The 24,234-nt window shown below is 41.3% G+C and overlaps 1 protein-coding gene across 1 annotated transcript in view; it reads right to left on the bottom strand.

The window, feature by feature from the left end:
* The window catches only part of LOC135513794 (kinase suppressor of Ras 2-like), a 126,441-nt gene that overhangs the window by 5,351 nt on the left and 96,856 nt on the right, over window positions 1–24,234 (bottom strand). The window contains exons 16-20 of the mRNA XM_064936728.1: window positions 20,240–20,399; window positions 19,572–19,767; window positions 10,637–10,733; window positions 10,338–10,471; window positions 3,911–4,045 (exon numbers count right to left, since the gene is read on the bottom strand). Of these exons, the coding sequence (XP_064792800.1) occupies window positions 3,911–4,045; window positions 10,338–10,471; window positions 10,637–10,733; window positions 19,572–19,767; window positions 20,240–20,399 (722 nt within the window). The remainder of the gene's footprint in view (window positions 1–3,910; window positions 4,046–10,337; window positions 10,472–10,636; window positions 10,734–19,571; window positions 19,768–20,239; window positions 20,400–24,234) is intronic.

Genomic DNA, 24,234 nt, shown 5'->3' with positions numbered 1-24,234 from the left:
CCTCAGACTGATCCAGTGACAGGCCCTCCATATGGGAGGACATCTGAAAATGCAATTGTGTTAGGAGTCAACAGTGCAGGGTCCGCCCACACAAAAGGGGTCTGTGACGATCACAGAAGATAAAAAACAGACGGCAAGGAATGGCAGAGCAAGGAATGTTAAAACTTGTGTTATAACTAGGGTCAGTGTTATAGCCCAGCCAGACAATTTATAAAACTTGTGTTATAACTAGGGTCAGTGTTATAGCCCAGCCAGACAATTTATAAAACTTGATCTCCACTGTAAAAAGACTCCAAACATTATCTCCCATTTCTTTTAGACTAGCAATTGGTTTTAAATAGCAGAGATTTTGAAAAAACCTTGCTGTGCGTGTCTCTCTGACATTTCCCACATTGTTTCAGTAGGCTATTGAAATTCTATCTCCAGCTGTCCTATAGTAATGAACGTGTAGGGGTCGGGAGTCGGATGCAGCAAGCAGCTTTCCTCAGCATGTCGCTATCATGAATCAGTATAATTTTTATGCATATACAAATAGAAAACAGTGCAGCTCGTTTGCAGTCTTTCCAGCTTCAGTTTGAAGTAATTGTTTTATCTGTGTTGTTGGCCAGCTCCTCTGAACAACAGTGTCCTGACGTGAGAGCACATGTTCTGTGCCAGGTGAAATCATGCATCATTAGCTCATTGTTGTGGGATGTATCTAAATAAATGTCACTAGAAAACAGCTCAAACAAATGCAAATGCAGCTACTTTGTTGTTATTCAGACTACAAAGTTTGATGTGACTGTAAGTTAGCCGTAGTTGGCTAGCAAGCAAGCAATGGATAAGAACATTGCCAGCCAGTATGGCAATGGAGCATTTAGAACGAATGACTGGGTCGAGTCCATAGATACAAAACAAAAAGACTGAACAACTGGGTTGCGTCTCTGGCAACTGAACCGATAGAACGAACAACCAGCCGGCTTGGGTAGCAACCCTAGATTTGTGTCCGGACTATATCTTGTGGAAGTATGAAATAGTATAAATAACTTCATCAAAATAATGTTTTTAATTAAAATATGTAAATCATTATTTGAATATGTTGGTATCCCGTTGTATTAAGTAATAATGCACTCGAAGCCGGTGCTTGGAGGATATATTGGCAAGTTCACCGGCTCAAGACAGTCTCGAGCCAAAATATATCCGTGCCAATACATCCTCCAAACACCAGCTTTGAGGGCATTATCACTTAATTATAACTAGGGTCAGTGTTATAACTAGTGTAATAACTAGGGTCAGTGTTATAACTAGTTCTATAACTAGGGTCAGTGTTATAACTAGTTTTATAACTAGGGTCAGTGTTATAACTAGTGTAATAACTAGGGTCAGTGTTATAACTAGTGTAATAACTAGGGTCAGTGTTCTAACTAGTTTTATAACTCGGGTCAGTGGTATAATTAGTGTAATAACTAGGGTCAGTGTTATAACTAGTGTAATAACTAGGGTCAGTGTTATAACTAGTGTCAGTGTTATAACTAGGGTCAGTGTTATAACTAGTTTTATAACTAGGGTCAGTGTTACAACTAGTGTAATAACTAGGGTCAGTGTTATAACTAGTGTAATAACTAGGGTCAGTGTTATAACTAGTGTCAGTGTTATAACTAGTTTTATAACTAGGGTCAGTGTTATAACTAGTGTAATAACTAGGGTCAGTGTTATAACTAGTGTAATAACTAGGGTCAGTGTTATAACTAGTGCAATAACTAGTGTCAGTGTTATAACTAGTGTAATAACTAGGATCAGTGTTATAACTAGTGTAATAACTAGGGTCAGTGTTATAACTAGTGTAATAACTAGGGTCAGTGTTATAACTAGTGTAATAACTAGGGTCAGTGTTATAACTAGGGTCAGTGTTATAATTAGTGTTATTACTAGGGTCAGTGTTATAACTACTGATATTACTAGGGTCAGTGGTATAACTAGGGTCAGTGTTATAACTAGTGTTATAACTAGGGTCAGTGTTATAACTAGTGTTATAACTAGGGTCAGTGTTATAACTAGTGTTATAACTAGGGTCAGTGTTATAACTAGTGTTAACTAAGGTCAGTGTTATAACTAGTGTTATAACTAGGGTGAGTGTTATAACTAGTGTTAACTACGGGCAGTGTTATAACTAGGGTCAGTGTTATAACTAGTGTTAACTAGGGTCAGTGTTATAACTAGGGTCAGTGTTATAACTAGTTTTATAACTAGGGTCAGTGTTATAACTAGTGTTAAATAGGGTCAGTGTTATGACTAGTGTTATAACTAGTGTTATAACTAGGGGCAGTGTTATAACTAGTGTTAACTAGGGTCAGTGTTATAACTAGTGTTAACTAGGGTCAGTGTTATAACTAGGGGCAGTGTAATAACTAGGGTCAGTGTTATAACTAGGGGCAGTGTTATAACTAGTGTTATAACTAGGGTCAGCATTATAACTAGGGTCAGTGTTATAACTAGTGTAATAACTAGGGTCAGTGTTATAATTAGGGGCAGTGTAACAACTAGGGTCAGTGTTATAACTAGTGTAATAACTAGGGTCAGTGTTATAATTAGGGGCAGTGTAACAACTAGGGTCAGTGTTATAACTAGGGTCAGTGTTATAACTAGTGTAATAACTAGGGTCAGTGTTATAACTAGTTGAATAACTAGGGTCAGTGTTATAACTAGTGTAATAACTAGGGTCAGTGTTATAACTAGTGTTATAACTAGGGTCAGTGTTATAACTAGTGTTATAACTAGGGTCAGTGTTATAACTGGGGTCAGTGTTATAACTAGTGTTATAACTAGGGTCAGTGTTATAACTAGTGTTATAACTAGGGTCAGTGTTATAACTAGTGTAATAACTAGGGTCAGTGTTATGTTATAACTAGGGTCAGTGTTATAACTAGTGTTATAACTAGTGTTATAACCAGTGTTATAACTAGTGTTATAACTAGGGTCAGTGTTATAACTAGTTTTATAACTAGGGTCAGTGTTATAACTAGTTTTATAACAAGGGTCAGTGTTTTAACTAGTGTAATAACTAGGGTCAGTGTTATAACTAGTGTTATAACTAGGGTCAGTGTTATAACTAGTATTATAACTAGAGACAGTGTAATAACTAGGGTCAGTGTTATAACTAGTGTAACTAGGGTCAGTGTTATAACTAGGGTCAGTGTTATAACTAGGGTCAGTGTTATAACTAGTGTTATAACTAGGGTCAGTGTTATTACTAGTGTAATAACTAGGGTCAGTGTTATAAATAGGGTCAGTGTTATAACTAGTGTTATAACTAGGGTCAGTGTTATAATTACTGTAATAACTAGGGGCAGTTTTATAACTTGTGTTATAACTAGAGACAGTGTTATAACTAGGGTCAGTGTTATATTATTGGTACTAGAGTTTTTCTTGGTTAGGTCAGGTAGACTGGAAAACTCCTGGCTTTCGGTTATTATAGCCATTCTAGCTATTATGACCATTTGATTATAACCATTCCAAACATGGATGAGAGGGAAGATGGATGAGAAGAAAGATGGATGTGAAGGAAGATGGCTGAGATGGAAGATGGAAAGAGATGGTAAATGGTTCAGAGGGATAAAAATAAAAAAAAGCATTATAGTATTTGTCTTGCTTGTGACAAACCCAATTTCCCCTAGTGGGATAAAGTTTATCCAATTTCATTCAAGTCAATACAATCGGGCTTGAAAATCCAATGAAAACTAGACAGAGAGTGAAGAGGCTCCTGAACAACTCCTCACAACAAAAGAGAAGCGGCAAGGGACACATAGTGTATTCCAAATGGCATCCTATTCCCTAATAGTGCGCTACATTTAACCAGAGAGATATGGGCCCTGGTCGAGAGTAGCACACTCCATATGGAATAGGGTACCATTTGCAACGTAGCGGTACTCACCCGAAAGCAAAGACGTCTGACTGTTTGGAGAAAGGCAGCTTGTCCTCCTCTGTTTCCGGGGAGAGCTGAGAGACTATTTCAGGGGCCAGGTGACACAACCATCCACTGGGGATCCTCAGCTTGTCCTCTCTACGGCTGCAGAATAGAGAGAGGTCAACAACAGTCTGAATGCGGAACGCTGTGAGGTCATTCAAACTTTTATCAAAGTTCATGGCCACCATTTTTTTGTTCTAAATGTTCAGAATGAATGAATTAATCATCCCTATACAGATAAAGCAGTATGGGGTTGTACATTTCTGCTACTTTTGTGTTGTTATCTTGATCTAAATAAAGTATTATTGTTTAATTGAAACTCATAATTCATACTTCCAGTAGTTCATACACACACCAGAAGACATCTAAAACAACTGGAAGGCATCGTTTTGTGTCAAGGATGAATCTGTCCTTTTCTTTCCCATCTACACAAACGGACCCTGAGACATCCTGCTGGATGACATCACACACCAAACGCACCGTGAGACATCCTGCTGGATGACATCACACACCAAACGCACCGTGAGACATCCTGCTGGATGACATCACACCCCAAATGTACCCTGAGACATCCTGCTGGATGACATCACACCCCAAACGCACCGTGAGACATCCTGCTGGATGACATCACACCCCAAACGCACCCTGAGACATCCTGCTGGATGACATCACACCCCAAACGCACCCTGAGACATCTTGCTGAATGACATCACACCCCAATAGAAAGTCTAAATCCTGATGGCTCAGTCAGGCTCTCTTCTCTCTCTTCTCTCTGTCTCTCTCTCTCTTCCTCTCTTTCTCTCTGTCTTCTCTCTCTTCTCTCTCTCTCCTCGCTCTCTCCTCTCTCTCTCTTCTCTCTCCTCTCTAGCTCTCTCTCTCTCTCCTCGCTCTCTCCTCTCTCTCTTCTCTCTCCTCTTTCTCTCTCCTCTCTATCTCTCTCGCTCTCCTCTCTCTCTCTCCTCTCTATCTCTCTTCTCTCTCTCTCTCTCTTCTCTCTCTCTCTCTTCTCTCTCTCTCTTCTCTCTCTGTCTCTCTCTCTCTTCCTCTCTTTCTCTCTCTCTTCTCTCTTCTCTCTCTCTCTCTCTTCTCTCTCTTTCTCTCTCTCGGTTTGTTGTTTTGGAAAGTTCTGAACGTGTCACACCCTGATCTGTTTCACCTGTCTTTGTGATTGTCTCCACCCCTCTCCAGGTGTCGCCCATCTTCCCTATGATGCCCTGTGTATTTATACCTGTGTTCTCTATTTGACTGTTGCCAGTTCGTCTTGTTTGTCAAGTCAACCAGCGTTTTTGTGTCTCAGCACCTACTTTTCCCCAATCTCTCTTTTCTCGTCCTCCTGGTTTTTGACCCTTGCCTGTCCTGACCCTGTACGTGCCCACCTGACCACTCTGCCTGCCCTTGACCCTGACCCTGCCTGCCGTCCTGTACCTTTGCCCCTGTGGCTGTAATAAACATTGTTACTTCGACACGGTCTGCATCTGGGTCTTACCTTGATACCTGATAGAAAGTCAATTGAAAAAGTTTGGTTACTAGCTAGCTACCTTTTGAGTTTGGATCCCGCGACTCGGTTGGCATCAGTTGCTGGAAGTGCTACTATCTGTCCAGTGATCCTGCCTGCTTTTTCGCACCACACTTCACACAACAAGTCCTGCAGGCTCTAGTGTTATCTTATCGTGATTATTGTCCAGTCATATGGTCGAGTGCTGCAAAGAAAGACCTAGTTAAGCTGCAGCTGGCCCAGAACAGAGCAGCACGTCTTGTTCTTCATTGTAATCAGAAGGCTAATATTAATACTATGCAGAACAGTCTCTCTTGGCTGAGAGTTGAGGAAAGACTGACTGCATCACTTCTTGTTTTAATAAGAAACATTAATGTGTTGGAAATTCCAATTTGTTTGCATAGTAAACTGAAACGGAGCACTGACACACACATTTACCCCACCAGACATGCCACTAGGTTTTTTTTCACAGTCCCCAGGTTTAGAACAAATGAAAGGAAATGTACAGTATTATACAAAGCCATGAGTGCATGGAACTCCCTTCAATCTCATATAGCGCAAGTGAACAGCAAACCTGGTTTCAAAAAATACATGAAGCAACACTTCATGACACAACGCCTCTCCCCCATGTCACATACTTGTTGTGTGTATGTACTGTGACGACCCTCCCACTCTGTCTGCCGTATTCTCTCTTTGTTCTTGTTTCCTTATTAGGATGCCGGTGGGCGGAGTTAGGAGGGTCATCAGCTATATGGGAAACACCTGGGCCAGGTGTGTCCCAGGAAAAATAGACCTCTTCCACATTCATGGAGTAGACTCTCTCCATGCAGACACCTTTCTAGATTTTGTTGTGTTTCTTGGTGTTTTTTTGGTTGTTTGCTTTAGCATCTTTCAACAGCCTGCATTATCACATTCATGCATGCAAAACACTCACTTACACTACTGATTACTGATTACACACACCATTGTATATTGTACTTAGTTTACTTTATTTAATAAATATATGTTTTGTTACTCCTTATCTCCACGCTGTCTCCTTTTGTTACGGGCTTTGAGCCGGTTCGTGACAGTACTGACATGTACGTGGAACTGACAGAGGCACACACAAACACACTACATGTTCATGTATGTAAATTGTAAGGTCTTTTGTCTGTAATATATTTTACGTTATTGTAACGGTTTTCTGTAGGCGAAGGAGAGTCGGACCAAAATGCAGCGTGTAGATTGCGATCCATGTTTAATCAAAAAAACGTAACACGAATCTAAATACAAATACTACAAAAAACAAGAACGTAATGAACGTAACAAAAAACCGAAACAGCCTATACTTATGTAAACTAACACAGCGACAGGAACAAGGACACTAAGGACAATCACCCACGAAACACACAAAGAATATGGCTACCTAAATATGGTTCCCAATCAGAGACAACGATAATCACCTGACTCTGATTGTGAACCGCCTCAGGCAGCCATTGACTATGCTATACACCCCACACAACCCCAAGACGAAACACACCACAAATAAACCCATGTCACACCCTGGCCTGACCCAATAAATGAAGATAAACATAATAAATATAGACCAGGGCGTGACAGTTATGTGTTGAACCCCAGTAAGACTAGCTGCCACCACTGGGGATCCTAATAAATCAACTCAAATCAAATAGACCACAACCCTTCTGACATTCTCAACTACTTCAAAATGCATCCTGAGTGCTCACTTACTCAGTCAAATAGACAGGGACACTGGCAGCGCTGCAATAATATACAGCACTGCATTGCACTACTGTGGGTATATCCATCCAAAGGATCTGCTATCTGCCCACTCATTCATCAGTTTTCATCATGATGCACACAACAACACGTTGAGTCATGAAACTGATGGTTTCATTTAGCTACCCACTGTAGTTCTTATTTAATGATGAAGATAAATATGCAGGGCGTTGTTTGTTTTCTCTTGGTGATAATGATAATTCATCATTCAGAGGGTTGGCTTTGGTAGGTGAGAAGGTTTTCCTACCAAAAAAAAGAGATAACCAGGGGCGGAAGTTAGCCTAGTGGTTGGAGTACTGAGTCAGTAACCCGAAAGGTTTGGTCTGTTGTTCTGCCACTGAACAAGGCAGTTAACCCACTGTTCCTAGGCAGTCATTGTAAATTAGAATGTGTTCTTAAGCGACTTACCTGGTTCAATGAAAACAACAGGCTGACTACTCAACTGCCAGTTAGCAGAGGCCCAGTATTGTTGACATTTCAGACATCTACATATCCTCATGTGTGTTTGGCAGGGTGACACTACATGAATGGTTGTCAAACATTTCCCGGTAAAAATGAGAAACACTCCTGTTTGTATGACACACACACACACTCCTGCCGCCACCACAACATAACGTTCCTGCTGAGAGTGAGGGGCGGTAGGTAAATGTTTATCTTGTCATTCCGTCAGACCTGTTTATTAGCAAGCTGTCTTGCCTGCCAATGAAAATAAACAACAACATAAACAAGTCACAACTACTGACGTTAGACTAACCATCTCACACCGAGCTATTTGTTCCCAGAAATTAATTTAGATGTTCAACTTTGAAATAGAGGCTTCTGGGTATTGACGACAATACCAGATGTCTATGAGGGTTTAATCAGGAGTCAGGTGGAGGATGGGACATCTCAAAAACAGCAACAAAAACATATTTAGATTATTTTCCCAATAATGGGGGGGCTTTCTTCATCGTCCAGAGAGGTGCCAAAAACATCCAATGATAACCTGACAAACAGTAAGCCTTAGTGTGGCCATTGTGAGCATTGGTGCACAGTCATTTCATAGAGACTTTTGTACACTGCAAGTCAAATAGCACAACAGGAAATAGAAAAAAGAAAAACCTTTCCAGGTTTTCTCTGTTCGGGATTGCAGTAGCAACAGATCCTGAAAACAATCCCAACACAATGATCAGAGTGAATCACATATTCTTTGATCTGTTAGAATCTTTAGATGTTGTGTCCATACACACATTCTGTTTTGCTCTTGCTTCTGTCTAGTCAACCAGCCTGGTCTCATTGACTAGACGTAACATAGTAAATGTACATCCGGGACACTCAAATTGGTATGATACCGTATGTTACGTTTGGTATGGTTACATTAGACAGATGGTTACATAGGTCAAAAAACAAAAGTAGGGTGGGTTGGAAAACATCTAGCAACCTAAATAAAGGTTGTGAGTTTGAATCTCATCACGGACAACTTTAGCATTTTAGCTAATTGGCAACTTTTCAACTACTTACCACTTTTTAGCAATTTGTTAGCTAACCGTTCCCCTAACCTTAACCTTTTTAGCTAATCCTTCCCCTTCCCCTAACCCTTTAACCTAAACTTAACCCTAACCCCAACTTCTAGCCTAGCTAACGTTAACTAGCCAGCTAACGTTAGCTGCCTAGTCACCTAGCTAGAATTTGTAACATATCATATGTTTTGCAAATTTGTAACATATCATTTGAATTGTAATTCATAGCATATCACACGAAATGAGTGATGGATATCCACGAATCAATAATTGCCATAAAAAAACGTAAAACATATCACACTAAATGGGGGGTCTCAGATTTACGTACAGAAGAATATGAAATGCTTTGAGACCAGGTTGAGTAAATGACTATAGTACTATACAATGTATTGATTCCAGAGCAAACCTAAATGGCAGTTGGCTATACTGAAAACTAACAATAGACTGGACAAGGCTGTATAAGATCTAGGTGCATGTTGCATCATGTTAAAGGATTGCATATCTGTCTACAGTAACACTTCAGAATTTATTTAGAAGAGGCTTCAGGTTTTAATGAGTGTTAAGAATGCCAATATAAAACCATCCATCTTCATTTGACATAAACAGTGACTCATCTCATACACTTTTCCTACCCTCTTCCATCCATGGTGTTGAAATGCACTCCTACGCAACACCACGTTTCAACTATGTTGTACAAACTTGTTGAAAACACACTATGCAATATCTCTCGTTGGGAAGTCGGCTGATTCTAATAATTAGTAGTACATAGCACGTGTAATCGTCTCACAGTCAATAGCAGGAACACATCTCAAACCTACTGGAGATTTTTAATTGATGTGGCCAATTAAATGGAAATACATCCATCATGACAAACCTAATCACCAGTCAATTATAGCAGTTGGTGTCGTCTCACCATATATGTCAATCAAAATCTAAAGAGACAAAGAAAACGTACTTTGCAGAGTTTTTGAAATAAAAAAAACCCACACACACACTTCCTTTGAACATGTTGCTAATGCCTGTAAAGCTGCTCCATATATAAGTATTGAAATAAGATTTATTAAGATGCTTTGCCATGTGAAACTTGTGGCTGCTGGCATTTCAGGGAGCAGTCATTTCAGGGAGCAATCATTTCAGGGAGCAGTCATTTCAGGAAGCAGTCATTTCAGGGAGCAGTCATTTCAGGGAGCAGTCATTTCAGGGAGCAGTCATTTCAGGGAGCAGTCATTTCGGGGAGCAGTCATTTCAGGGAGCAGTCATTTCGGGGAGCAATCATTTCAGGGAGCTTTCAGGGAGCAATCATTTCAGCATAGCAGCAGAAGAAAGCAGAGATAGACTTTAATCACTCTCAGGGAGACAAATTAAATAGAGATTAGCACCGATCCATATAATTTTCTAGATAATACAGACGTTTGAACCACTAGGAGTATAATCATCACTGCAGTAAAGTAAGTATCAGAGCAGGTGGGGTTATAATGACACACTCCTTTCTATTTGGTTTCGTTTTGTTTTCCTACTTATGCTTTTTTTAACAGATGTATCTATGTATCTTATCCCAGCACATCTACTGTGCTGTACTGCACTCTACTGAACTTTAATGTAAAGTACAACAGTAAGTACTAACCTGCCGGCTTGCAGAACCCCAGATATGGTGAAGAGTCCGAAGTCGGTGATGACCACTTTGCCGTTGTCATAGAAAACATTCTTGGACTTCATGTCCTTGTGTAGGATCCCCTTGGCGTGAAGATAGCCCATTCCCTGAAAACAACACAAACATAACTCATTGCGAGTCTCGACTGAGTCATATTTTGTGACCAATATTGTTGTAGAAGAAATGTATTGATTGAATGATCCAGGCAGTCTCCAACACATTGATTATGTTGTTAAGGTAATGTGTAATGAGTCTTAAAAACATTACAGTACCTTAACCATCTCCTGGGCGATCTGTCTGGTCTTGTTGACATCCAGGATGACTTTGGCATCCCTCACCACCGAATACAGGGTCCTTCCCTTACACAAGCTGAGAGAGAGACATTACAACTGAACAACACATCATACATTAGAATACAGTAGATTATAATAGAGTAAGGCATGGTAGAGTAGAAAAATAGATTAAAGTAGAGTAGTGTAGTGTAAAGTAGTGTAATGTGGAGTAGTGTATAGTAGTGTAGTGTAGTGTAGAATATAGTAGAGTAGAGTATAGTCTAGTAGTGTAGAATGGTGTTATGCAGAGTAGTGTAGAGTAGAATAGAGTAGTGTAGAATATAGTATAGTATAGTAGAATAGATTTGAGTGGTGTAGAGTAGAATATAGTAGAGTAGAGTATGTAGAGTAGAACATAGTAGAGTAGTGTAGAGTAGAATAGAGTAGAATATAGTAGAGTAGAATATAGTAGAATAGAGTAGAGTAAAGTAGAGGAGAGCAGAATAGAGTAGAACATAGTAGAGTAGTTTAGAGTAGAATATAGTAGTAGAGTAGTGTAGAGTAGTGTAGAATAGAGTAGAATAGAGTAGTGTATAGTAGTGTAGAGTAGAATATAGTAGAGTAGAATAGAGTAGAATAGAGTAGTGTAGAGTAGTTTAGAGTAGAATATGGTAGTGTAGTGTAGAATATAGTAGAGTAGAGTAGTGTAGAGTAGAATATAGTAGAGTAGAGTAGAATAGAGTAGAATAGAGTAGTGTAGAACATAGTAGAGTAGTTTAGAGTAGAATATAGTAGAGTAGAGTAGTGTAGAATATAGTAAAGTAGAGTAGAGTAGAATAAAGTAGTGTAGAGTAGTGTAGAATAGAATAGAGTAGAATAGAGTAGTGTAGAGTAGAATATAGTAGAGCAGAGTAGAATATAGTAGTGTAGAGTAGTGTAGAGTAGAATATAGTAGAGTAGTGTAGATTATAGAGTAGTAGAGTAGAATAGAATAGAGTAGAATAGAATAGAGTAGTGTAGAGTAGTGTAGAATAGAATATAGTAGAGTAGAGTAGTGTAGAGCAGAATAATGTAGATTAAAGTAGTATAGTAAAGAGTGTAGTAGAGTAGAGTAGAATAGAGTAGAATAGTGTAGAGTAGAATAGAGTAAAGTAGAGGAGAGTAGAGTAGAATAGAGTAGAGTAGAATGGAGTAGAGTATAGTAAAGTAGTGTAGAGTAGAGTAGACTAGAAAAGAGTAGAGTAAAGTAGAGGAGAGTAGAATAGAGTAGAGTAGAATAGAGTAGAGTAGAATAGAGTAGAGTAGAATAGAGTAGTGTAGAGTAGAATAGAGTAGAGTAGAATAGAGTAGTGTAGAGTAGAGTAGAATAGAGTAGAGTAATAGAATAGAGTAGAATAGAGTAGAGTAGAATAGAGTAGAGTAGAATAGAGTAGAGTAGAATAGAGTAGAGTAGAATAGAGTAGAGTAGAATAGAGTAGAGTAGTATAGAATATAATAATATATTCATCTTCATAGAAAGAGAAGCATTGTTTAATGAAATCATATGATAGTTTTTTCTTTTTTTAGAATAGAGTTAAGAGTAGAATAGATGATGGTATTAGAGTAGAATATCCATTCTGTTTTGTTGTTAATTCAATATTCAATAATGGTGATAGTATCAGTCCAGTGTAGAATATCCATTCTGTTTTGTTGTTAATTGAATATTAGAATACAGTAGAGTAGAATACACAAGAGTAGATTTGGCTTTGTAGTATGGAGAAATAATAATATATTCATCTTCATAGAAAGAGAAGCATTGTTTAATGAAATCATATGATATGTTTTTTATTTTTTCCCCAGGGGGTTGTTGTTGTTAATTGAATATTCAATAATGATGATGGTATTAGTCCAGTGTACAGACATATCCATTCGGTGTTGTTGTTAATTGAATATCACACATTACATTACATCTCCAATGACACAAGCTGAGCATTTGGCTTTGTAGTGGAAAAATAACTGGTTTGCAATCTATCCCCAAGGCCTCTCGTTTGGCATCTATCCAGAATCACAGCCAGGTGTTGACTGCCATCTACCCACTCCTGGTGAATCACAGCCAGTGTTGACTGCAATGGATCCACTCCAGGTGAATCACAGCCAGGTGTTGACTGCCATCTATCCACTCCTGGTGAATCACAGCCAGGTGTTGACTGCCATCTACCCACTCCTGGTGAATCACAGCCAGGTGTTGACTGCCATCTACCCACTCCTGGTGAATCACAGCCAAGTGTTCACTGCCATCTATCCACTCCTGGTGAATCACAGCCAAGTGTTGACTGCCATCTACCCACTCCTGGTGAATCACAGCCAGGTGTTGACTGCCATCTACCCACTCCTGGTGAATCACAGCCAGGTGTTGACTGCCATCTACCCACTCCTGGTGAATCACAGCCAGGGGTTGACTGCCATCTAACAGTAATGTCACAGGGCAACCCCAAAACCAAAAAGTTTCAGCTGGACTGAAAGAGATAGCTTAGCAAGATAAGCTCTCTCCCTCTCTCTCTCTCTCTCTCTCTCCCTCTCTCTCTCCAGAGCGTGTCAGACCATACCTCTTCATTATACAACCTCACAGGGTTGTCCCGCAGGTCTGGGAGAGTGTTGTGCTGGTCTGGCCGGGGTGTCTATTGATCTGTTGCTTTTGTGTGAAGTGTTGGGGCTGCGTTTGAGGGCGATGTCCTTTAGGGTCCGGGCGAAGGTGGGCACTGCTGCCTTGTATAGGTGGACCTGGTCGTAAAGGCTCTTCAAGTCTCTTCACATTATCTTTTTGATAATGTGAAAGTCCAGCTGAAACTTTTCCTCTGGTGCTTTTGTGAGTGTAATGTTAACTGTTTATTTTTTATTGTTTATTTCACGTTTATTCATTATCTATGTCACTTGCTTAGGCACTGTTTCCCATGCCAATAAAGCCCTTTGAATTGAGTTAGAGTATCATTATATCTCCTCACATCCCAAAGCCTCCCACCTCCCATCACCCCAAAGCCCCTCCCCCTCACCCCCTTCCATCATGCCAAAGCCCCTTCCCCTCACCCCCCTTCCATCACCCCAAAGCCCCTCACCCTCACCCCCCTTCTATCACCCCAATGCCCCTCCCCTCGTCACCCCTTCTATCACCCCAAAGCCTCAGCCCCCTCCTCCCCCGTCAACCCTTCTATCACCCCAAAGCCCCTCAACCCATCCTCCTATCCTCCTTTCACCCCTCACCCCACCCTCACCCCCTTCTCTCACCACAAAGCCTTCCCCTCCCCCTGAATGTGATGGATTGACGCAGCTGGGTGACATCCAGATGGCCTGAGGGCCAAACTGATACCGGAGCTTCATGCATATTCATTCATACAACGAGGTAAGGTGACAGGAGACATTTTTAGCATCTCTCTGGGCTCTGGCTCCGTGAGACGGGATGGGGACCTTATATCACCTGATGACGCACCGTCAACAACTTCAGCTACCGATAAACATCCAGGGATGACATAAATTACTGCCATAGCTTTCAAGTGTGTGTGTGCGTGTGTGTGCATGTTGTCAACAGTCGGGATGAATACAGTCAGGATAGTAATACACGGATGGAGTTGTATTCGTGGTTCTCTCTGCTGAGTCAAAGCCAATAAAGTCACCAAAACACTCAGAGAGCCTAGAGAGCCTTGAAAAGCAGAGTAATTATTCCTTATGGATAGAAACCTGCAGTGACAGGAAACTGCTAATGATTATTCCACGCTGCGGGTGCTCTTGCAAATCAATCCACACACAGCCACTCATGGCAAATCAAAGACAAACAATCAATATTAATATTTGCTGAATTGTCCGAATCACTGATTAACCTTTCATCCCTGCCTGGTATAAGCCAATTTCGTCCTCACTCAGGTTCAATTTGACATGTTTTTCCTGTTGGTCTCCGGGGTAATAAGCCTGAGTGGAATAATTAAGCCTAGAGCGGCTCTATAGCAGGTACTGTATATTAAGAGCAGCTCTATGCAGCTACCTATGACATTTACTTTGATTACATGCACTCACTCATCTCAGCACTCAGGACTTGTACAAGGTAAAGCAGTCCTTTGAACTATTGTTTGCGAGTGTTGGTGGTTCGCCGAACTATGCTTGCATTTATGAGTGATTTTGCCTGACAGCCAAAATATTGTGTTAGCTCCCAGAGTAAATGCCTAGGCTTTAGCTCAAAGGGTTATTGCAATCTTGGGTCATGCAGACAATTCAGGGTTGATACTCGGTCAATAAGGGAAGGAATGGCATTGTTTCTATAACATCCCGCATTTCAATTTACTCAAGTGCATAATTCTTGACGTTTACACGGTACTAATACAAAGTCAAGCATAACATCCTCTGGTTTTAGATTCCGTTTTTTGTGAAACATTAGTTTTGCTACTTTGTGCACTGAGCTGTTATCATAACAGGGGAGGGGGCTTCAGACTGGTTTGATGAGTTACCCTCACATTTCCTCTGAAGAAACAATGACACAGCAGTTTAACTGACGAATAGAAAACGAGGGAGAGAATGAAATGGAATCAAAGGAATTATTGTTGTTTTGTTACTTTTACAGTGCCTTGCGAAAGTATTCGGCCCCCTTGAACTTTGTGACCTTTTGCCACATTTCAGGCTTCAAACATAAAGATATAAAACTGTATTTTTTTGTAAAGAATCAACAACAAGTGGGACACAATCATGAAGTGGAACGACATTTATTGCATATTTCAAACTTTTTTAACAAATCAAAAACTGAAAAATTGGGCATGCAAAATTATTCAGGCCCCTTAAGTTAATACTTTGTAGCGCCACCTTTTGCTGCGATTACAGCTGTAAGTCGCTTGGGGTATGTCTCTATCAGTTTTGCACATCGAGAGACTGACATTTTTTTCCCATTCCTCCTTGCAAAACAGCTCGAGCTCAGTGAGGTTGGATGGAGAGCATTTGTGAACAGCAGTTTTCAGTTCTTTCCACAGATTCTCGATTGGATTCAGGTCTGGACTTTGACTTGGCCATTCTAACACCTGGATATGTTTATTTTTGAACCATTCCATTGTAGATTTTGCTTTATGTTTTGGATCATTGTCTTGTTGGAAGACAAATCTCTGTCCCAGTCTCAGGTCTTTTGCAGACTCCATCAGGTTTTCTTCTAGAATGGTCCTGTATTTGGCTCCATCCATCTTCCCATCAATTTTAACCATCTTCCCTGTCCCTGCTGAAGAAAAGCAGGCCCAAACCATGATGCTGCCACCACCATGTTTGACAGTGGGTATGGTGTGTTCAGGGTGATGAGCTGTGTTGCTTTTACGCCAAACATAACGTTTTGCATTGTTGCCAAAAAGTTCAATTTTGTTTTCATCTGACCAGAGCACCTTCTTCCACATGTTTGGTGTGTCTCCCAGGTGGCTTGTGGCAAACTTTAAACAACACTTTTTATGGATATCTTTAAGAAATGGCTTTCTTTTTGCCACTCTTCCATAAAGGCCAGATTTGTGCAATATACGACTGATTGTTGTCCTATGTGCAGAGTCTCCCACCTCAGCTGTAGATCTCTGCAGTTCATCCAGAGTGATCATGGGCCTCTTGGCTGCATCTCTGATCAGTCTTCTCCTTGTATGAGCTGAAAGTTTAGAGGGACGGCCAGGTCTTGGTAGATTTGCAGAGGTCTGATACTCCTTCCATTTCAATATTATCGCTTGCACAGTGCTCCTTGGGATGTTTAAAGCTTGGGAAATCTTTTTGTATCCAAATCCGGCTTTAAACTTCTTCACAACAGTATCTCGGACCTGCCTGGTGTGTTCCTTGTTCTTCATGATGCTCTCTGCGCTTTTAACGGACCTCTGAGACTATCACAGTGCAGGTGCATTTATACGGAGACTTGATTACACACAGGCAGATTGTATTTATCATCATTAGTCATTTAGGTCAACATTGGATCATTCAGAGATCCTCACTGAACTTCTGGAGAGAGTTTGCTGCACTGAAAGTAAAGGGGCTGAATAATTTTGCACGCCCAATTTTTCAGTTTTTGATTTGTTAAAAAAGTTTGAAATATCCAATAAATGTCGTTCCACTTCATGATTGTGTCCCACTTGTTTTTGATTCTTCACAAAAAATACAGTTTTATATCTTTATGTTTGAAGCCTGAAATGTGGCAAAAGGTCACAAAGTTCAAGGGGGCCGAATACTTTCGCAAGGCACTGTACCAGTTACTTTGTGGAGTCTTTCCTTTGTTGAAAAAGGGAGGAATTTCCCTAAAAGTGAACACTACAAAACATTTAGTCACGTCTAGACAGGGATTTAACTACAATATGATGACAACTGCTTCACCTCCAGATATACACTTCTACTCGTGAGGTAATTTGGATTCCGCCTTCACCTTAGCAAACATGAATTTTCTTATCCGGAACATTGTCTGTTTCTGTTCTTAGCCAGCCACTAACATTTCATATTTTATTCATAGAAATCTCCTGCCAGATAAACACCTTGAGATTAATCATCAAGTTCATTTTTTGGGGTGTCCTGTTACATGACAAACAATACCATGTCTCTAAACCTATAACGGCGCATCCTGAAAGGCCAGTCTTTGTGTAAAGCACAGATCTTTAGACAACGCACAGGGGCTGTGGCGAATCACTACACATCCGGCTTGGCTCAACCCAGTGCACTTCAAATCAGCCCAGCCAGGCAGCACAGCCAGGACACTGCCTTTCGCTACATTGAGACACCCATGTCACACACTAGTGCTCCAGAAGGGAATGGAGCGCTGTATGATGATCTATAGTGAATCTACAAACACATCAACCTTGTTGGAGAGAGAGAGACTCTGACTCAGGCCCCAGGGTAACAAAGACTGGGTCACTCATACTATGTAGCTAAGCTACTTCACAAGAGTATTGTATTTTTTTTTACACAGCTTCACTGCTTTACGATAGCTTTGCAGGGATTTTGATGTCAACGTTCAGAAAAATGATTGGGCGATAGCATCCACTTCACCACTCTAGGAGGATAACTTCTTCGATATAGGGGGCGCTCTTTACATTTTTGGATAAAAAAACGTTCCCGTTTTAAACAAGATATTTTGTCACGAAAAGATGCTTGACTATGCATATAATTGACAGCTTTGGAAAGAAAACATTTGGCGTTTCCAAAACTGCAAAGATATTGTTTGTGAGTGCCACAGAACTAATGCTGCAGGTGAAACCAAGATGACATTTCATACAGGAAATGCCCCAGATTTTGAATGCGCTGTGTTCCAATGTTATATGGCTGTGAATGCGCCAGGAATGAGCCTACACTTTCTGTCATTTCCCCAAGGTGTCTGCAGCATTGTGATGTATTTGTAGGCATATCATTGGAAGATTGACCATAAGAGACTACATTTACCAGGTGTCCGCTTGGTGTCCTCCGTCAAAATTATTGAGCAATCTCCAGCTGCGTGCACTTTTCCATTTGGTTCAGAGGAGAAAGGCAACTGCCACGAATGATTTATCATCGAATAGATATGTGAAAAACACCTTGAGGATTGATTCTAAACAACATTTGTCATGTTTCTGTCGATATTATGGAGTTAATTTGGCGTTGTAATGACTGAATGTTCAGTTTTTTTTCTTAGCGAAACGTGATGAACAAAACGGAGCGATTTCTCCTACACAAATAATATTTTTGGAAAAACGGAACATTTGCTATCTAACTGAGAGTTTCCTTATTGAAAACATCCGAAGTTCTTCAAAGGTAAATGATTTTATTTGAATGCTTTTCTTGTTTTTGTGAAAATGTTGCCTGCTGAATGCTAGGCTTAATGCTATGCTAGCTATCAATACTCTTACACAAATGCTTGTGTAGCTATGGTTGAAAAGCATATTTTGAAAATCTGAGATGACAGTGTTGTTGACAAAAGGCAAAGCTTGTGAGCCAATATATTTATTTCATTTCATTTGCGATTTTCATGAATAGTTAACGTTGCGTTATGCTAATGAGCTTGAGGCTATGATTACCCTCCCGGATACGGGATTGCTCGACGCCAGAGGTTAACACAGTGGGATCAGAGACAGGAGAGGGGAATTTAAGGAGGGGGTTACTGTGACGTTAAAAGGGTTGAGCTGCTTCCCTACACTAAGAGACCAGCTGATGGTATGGGACTACCACCAACCATCACAGATGTTACTTAATGTATTGCTGTTCCTAAACTGTCCAGTATAATTATGGCAAGTTTGTCAGACCCAATTCCCCATCCTGTACTTGAAGAGGACCCACAACGACATGCTTACTGATGCAGTTCGATTAGAAGACCACAGTCAGTTCGTCAGTTGGCTGGGATCCATGTTGGAACAGAGCTCAGGAATGACAAACATCATCACTCACCTGGTGAAGATGGCCAAGGGTGGGGGGCTCATGCAGACACCCATGAACAGGACCACACACACACACACACACACAGGTGAGGGTTTAGGGGACTCACCTGGTGATGATGGCCAGGGGTGGGGGGCTCATGCAGACACCCATGTTCAGGACCACACACACACACACACACAGGTGAGGGTTTAGGGGACTCACCTGGTGATGATGGCCAGGGGTGGGGGGCTCATGCAGACACCCATGAACAGGACCACACACACACACAGGTGAGGGTTTAGGGGACTCACCTGGTGAAGATGGCCAGGTGTGGGGGGCTCATGCAGACACCCATGAACAGGACCATACACACACACACACAGGTGAGGGTTTAGGGGACTCACCTAGTGATGATGGCCAGGTGTGGGGGGCTCATGCAGACACCCATGAACAGGACCACACACACACACACAGGTGAGGGTTTAGGGGACTTACCTGGTGATGATGGCCAGGGGTGGGGGGCTCATGCAGACACCCATGAAGAGGACCACACACACACACACACACACAGGTGAGGGTTTAGGGGACTCACCTGGTGATGATGGCCAGGTGTGGGGGGCTCATGCAGACACCCATGAAGAGGACTACGTTCTCATGTCGGGTGTTACGGTAGGCCATCACCTCCCGCTTGAAGGCCTTCAGCTGGTCCTCGTTGTCCCGCTCGATGTCGATGAGGCGGATGGCCACCTCACCATGCCAGCGCCCGTGGAACACTAGCCCGAAGCGACCTGAAGAGAACAGAAGGTAACTTAGAGATTAGAGAGGTGGATCTGTAGCCAGAAGGTCGCTGGTTCAAATCTCAAGTTGGATCTGAATTGGTAACTAAAGGACTGCTAGTGTCAGATCCCAGCTAAAATGTCCCACCATTGTGACCCTGAAGCAAGGCACTTCAGGGCAGCAGGTAGCCTAGTGGTTAGAGTGTTCGGTTGCTGGATCAAATCTCCAAACTGACAAGGTAAAAATCTGTCGTTCTTCCCTTGAACAAGGCAGTTAACCCACTGCTCCCCGGTAGGCTGTCATTGTAAATAAGAACTGACTTGCCTTGTTACATTATTATTATTTTTAAATCGAGCTCCAAGGATTCTGCACAATGGCTGACCATGTGCTTTGTTCAAATGACTGTGACTGCATTGTATGGGACAATATAGAACAGATGTAACAGTTGGACTAATACAATTGTTTTGTATTCTATTCTATTACCTTTCCCGATGAGTTCTCCGATCTCCAGCTGTTTGAAGGGGATGTCCCACTCCTGGAGGTAGATGGATGTCTGGCTGGCCTTGCGGGGGAAGTTACGGGCCGACAGCAGAGACAGGTTCATCTCCTCAAATTCATCCTCAGAATCCTCCACCTCATCGTTCTGTTCAGGAAAGGAAGATGAAGAGGACAGGAAGATGAAGAGGAGAGGAAGATGAAGAAGAACATGAAGAGACAACGAAGAGGAGAGAAACAGGAGAGGAAGATGAGGATGACGAGAAGATGAAGGGGGAGGAAGATGAAGAGAGGAAGATGAGGAGGAGAGGAAGATGAGGAGAGGAGGAGGAGAGGAAGATGAAGCGGAGAGGAAGATGAGAGGAAGATTAAGAGAACATGAAGAGGAGAGGAAGATGAAGAGGAAAATCAAGAGGAGAGGAAGATGAAGATCAAGAGGAGAGGAAGATGAGAGGAAGATGAAGATGGAGGAGAGAAATATGAAGAGGAGAGGAAAATGAAGGGGAGAGGAAGATGAGAGGAAGATGGAGAGGAGAGGAAGAGGAGAGGAAGATGAAGAGGAGAGGAAGAGGAGAGGAAGAGTGAAACTCCTTTCAATCCAGGTCCACAATAAGTGTTTTATTTGTATTTATGTATTTTTTCATACGACACAAAAACACAACAACAACAACAAAACACCCACTATACAAAACATTCTTGAAGATGGTCAACATACAATTTACAAATTCTGTCAAATATGTCTGGTTTATCCTGGAAGGTCTAACGGGACGTAGCTCGATCGTTCAATCCTGCAGTTTGTTATTGAGGGTGGATATGAAGCTTTCCAATTGATGGCTATTCATTGCAGGACTGATGGTAGGCTTTGTTACTTTGGTCCCAGCTCTCTGCAGGTCATTCACTAGGTCCCCCCGTGTGGTTCTGGGATTTTTGCTCGCCGTTCTTGTGATCATTTTGATCCTACGGGGTGAGATCTTGCGTGGAGCCCCAGATCGAGGGAGATTATCAGTGGTCTTGTATGTCTTCCATTTCCTAGAAATTGCTCCCACAGTTGATTTCTTCAAACCAGGCTGCTTAACTATTGCAGATTCAGTCTTCCCAGCCTGGTGCAGGTCTACCTTTTTTTTCCTGGTGTCCTTTGACAGCTCTTTGGTCTTGGCCATAGTGGAGTTTGGAGTATGACTGTTTGAGGTTGTGGACAGGTGTATTTTATACTGATAACAAGTTCAAACAGGTGCCATTAATACAGGTAACGAGTGGAGGACAGAGGAGCCATAAATCTTGCTTGTTTGTAGTTGACCAAATACTTATTTTCCACCATAATTTGCAAATAAATTCACTAAAAATCCTACAATGTGATTTTCTGGATTTATTTTCTTCTCATTTTGTTTGTCATAGTTGAAGTGTACCTATGATGAAAATTACAGGCCTCTCTCATCTTTTTAAGTGGGAAAACTTGCGCAATTGGTGGCTGACTAAATACTTTTTTGCCCCACTGTATGTTATGGCAAAATGGTGTAAGTTTGTTACAGGAAAACAGCATGTGTAATAGGGTTCCTTTGTGCTTTCTGCATCTCCAACAGAGATGTGACATTTCTGCCTGCATTACATGCATTCTGTCTGGAGTGTAGTAAGTCCTACAAATGATCTTACATATATTATAGGAGCAGGTACGAACATGTCCACATCTCTGTGACCAATGGTTCTCCTCAATTTCTTCCTTTAGATCTGTTTCCCATCGTTTCCTTATAGGTTCTGAACCAGCAGGTAAAGCTTCAATCCACCTTGATATAACTTTGGCAATCAACTTCTTTGTTGTAGCAGCTTCTTTCAGTATTGTTTCTATGCGAGATGCCTTAGGGTGTAAGAATTTAAAGAAATCTGTAACTACCAATTGGATACCACAAAATTGAGGAAGAAAGGGGGGGGGGTAAACAACATATACAGTATATATATATATAAATTACTTTATATGAGGTAGTCCCATGACCTCCAGCTTTATAGGGGAAGTGGTAAACAGGCAGCTTTATAGAGGAAGTGGAAAACAGTCAGCTTTATAGGGGAAGTGGAAAACAGGCAGCTTTATAGAGGAAGTGGAAAACAGTCAGCTTTATAGAGGAAGTGGAAAACAGTCAGCTTTATAGGGGAAGTGGAAAACAGGCAGCTTTATAGAGGAAGTGGAAAACAGTCAGCTTTATAGGGGAAGAGGAAAACAGGCAGCATTATAGAGGAAGTGGAAAACAGTCAGCTTTATAGAGGAAGTGGAAAACAGTCAGCTTTATAGGGGAAGAGGAAAACAGGCAGCATTATAGGGGAAGTGGAAAACAGGCAGCTTTATAAGGGAAGTGGAAAACAGTCAGCTTTATAGAGGAAGTGGAAAATAGTCAGTATTATAAGGGAAGTGGAAAACAGTCAGCTTTATAGAGGAAGTGGAAAACAGTCAGCTTTATAGAGGAAGTTGAAAACAGTCAGCTTTATAGAGGAAGTGGAAAACAGTCAGCTTTATAAGGGAAGTGGAAAACAGCTTTATAGAGGAAGTGGAAAACAGTCAGCTTTATAGGGGAAGTGGAAAACAGTCAGCTTTATAGAGGAAGTGGAAAACAGTCAGCTTTATAAGGGAAGTGGAAAACAGTCAGCTTTATAGGGGAAGTGGAAAACAGGCAGTTTTATAGGGGAAGTGGAAAACAGGCAGCTTTATAGGGGAAGTGGAAAACAGTCAGCTTTATAGGGGAAGTTGAAAACAGGCAGCTTTATAGGGGAAGTGGAAAACAGTCAGTTTTATAAGGGAAGTGGAAAACAGTCAGCTTTATAGAGGAAGTGGAAAACAGTCAGTTTTATAGGGGAAGAGGAAAACAGGCAGCTTTATAGGGGAAGTGGAAAACAGTCAGTTTTATAAGGGAAGTGGAAAACAGTCAGCTTTATAGAGGAAGTGGAAAACAGTCAGTTTTATAAGGGAAGTGGAAAACAGTCAGCTTTATAGAGGAAGTGGAAAACAGTCAGCTTTATAGAAGAAGTGGAAAACAGTCAGCTTTATAGAGGAAGTGGAAAACAGTCAGCTTTATAGGGGAAGTGGAAAACAGTCAGCTTTATAGGGGAAGTGGAAAACAGTCAGCTTTATAGAGGAAGTGGAAAACAGTCAGCTTTATAAGGGAAGTGGAAAACAGTCAGCTTTATAGGGGAAGTGGAAAACAGGCAGCATTATAGGGGAAGTGGAAAACAGTCAGTTTTATAGGGGAAGTTGAAAACAGTCAGCTTTATAGGGGAAGAGGAAAACAGTCAGCTTTATAGGGGAAGTGGAAAACAGTCAGTTTTATAAGGGAAGTGGAAAACAGTCAGCTTTATAGAGGAAGTGGAAAACAGTCAGCTTTATAGGGGAAGTGGAAAACAGTCAGCTTTATAGGGGAAGTGGAAAACAGTCAGCTTTATAGGGGAAGTGGAAAACAGTCAGCTTTATAGGGGAAGTGGAAAACAGTCAGCTTTATAGGGGAAGTGGAAAACAGTCAGCTTTATAGGGGAAGAGTTTTATAGGGGAAGTGGAAAACAGGCAGCTTTATAGGGGAAGTGGAAAACAGTCAGCTTTATAGGGGAAGAGGAAAACAGTCAGCTTTATAGGGGAAGTGGAAAACAGGCAGCTTTATAGGGGAAGTGGTAAACAGTCAGCTTTATAGAGGAAGTGGAAAACAGTCAGCTTTATAGAGGAAGTGGAAAACAGGCAGCTTTATAGGGGAAGTGGAAAACAGTCAGCTTTATAGGGGAAGAGGAAAACAGCCAGCTTTATAGGGGAAGTGGTAAACAGTCAGCTATATAGGGGAAGTGGAAAACAGTCAGCTTTATAGGGGAAGATGTAAACAGGCAGCTTTATAGGGGAAGTGGAAAACAGTCAGCTTTATAGAGGAAGTGGAAAACAGTCAGCTTTATAGGGAAGTGGAAAACAGGCAGCTTTATAGGGGAAGTGGAAAACAGTCAGCTTTATAGGGAAGTGGAAA

The sequence above is a fragment of the Oncorhynchus masou genome, chromosome 25 (assembly GCF_036934945.1).
Source record: "Oncorhynchus masou masou isolate Uvic2021 chromosome 25, UVic_Omas_1.1, whole genome shotgun sequence".
NCBI classification, from domain to species: domain Eukaryota; kingdom Metazoa; phylum Chordata; class Actinopteri; order Salmoniformes; family Salmonidae; genus Oncorhynchus; species Oncorhynchus masou.
This window is presented reverse-complemented; position numbering and strand designations above follow the sequence as displayed.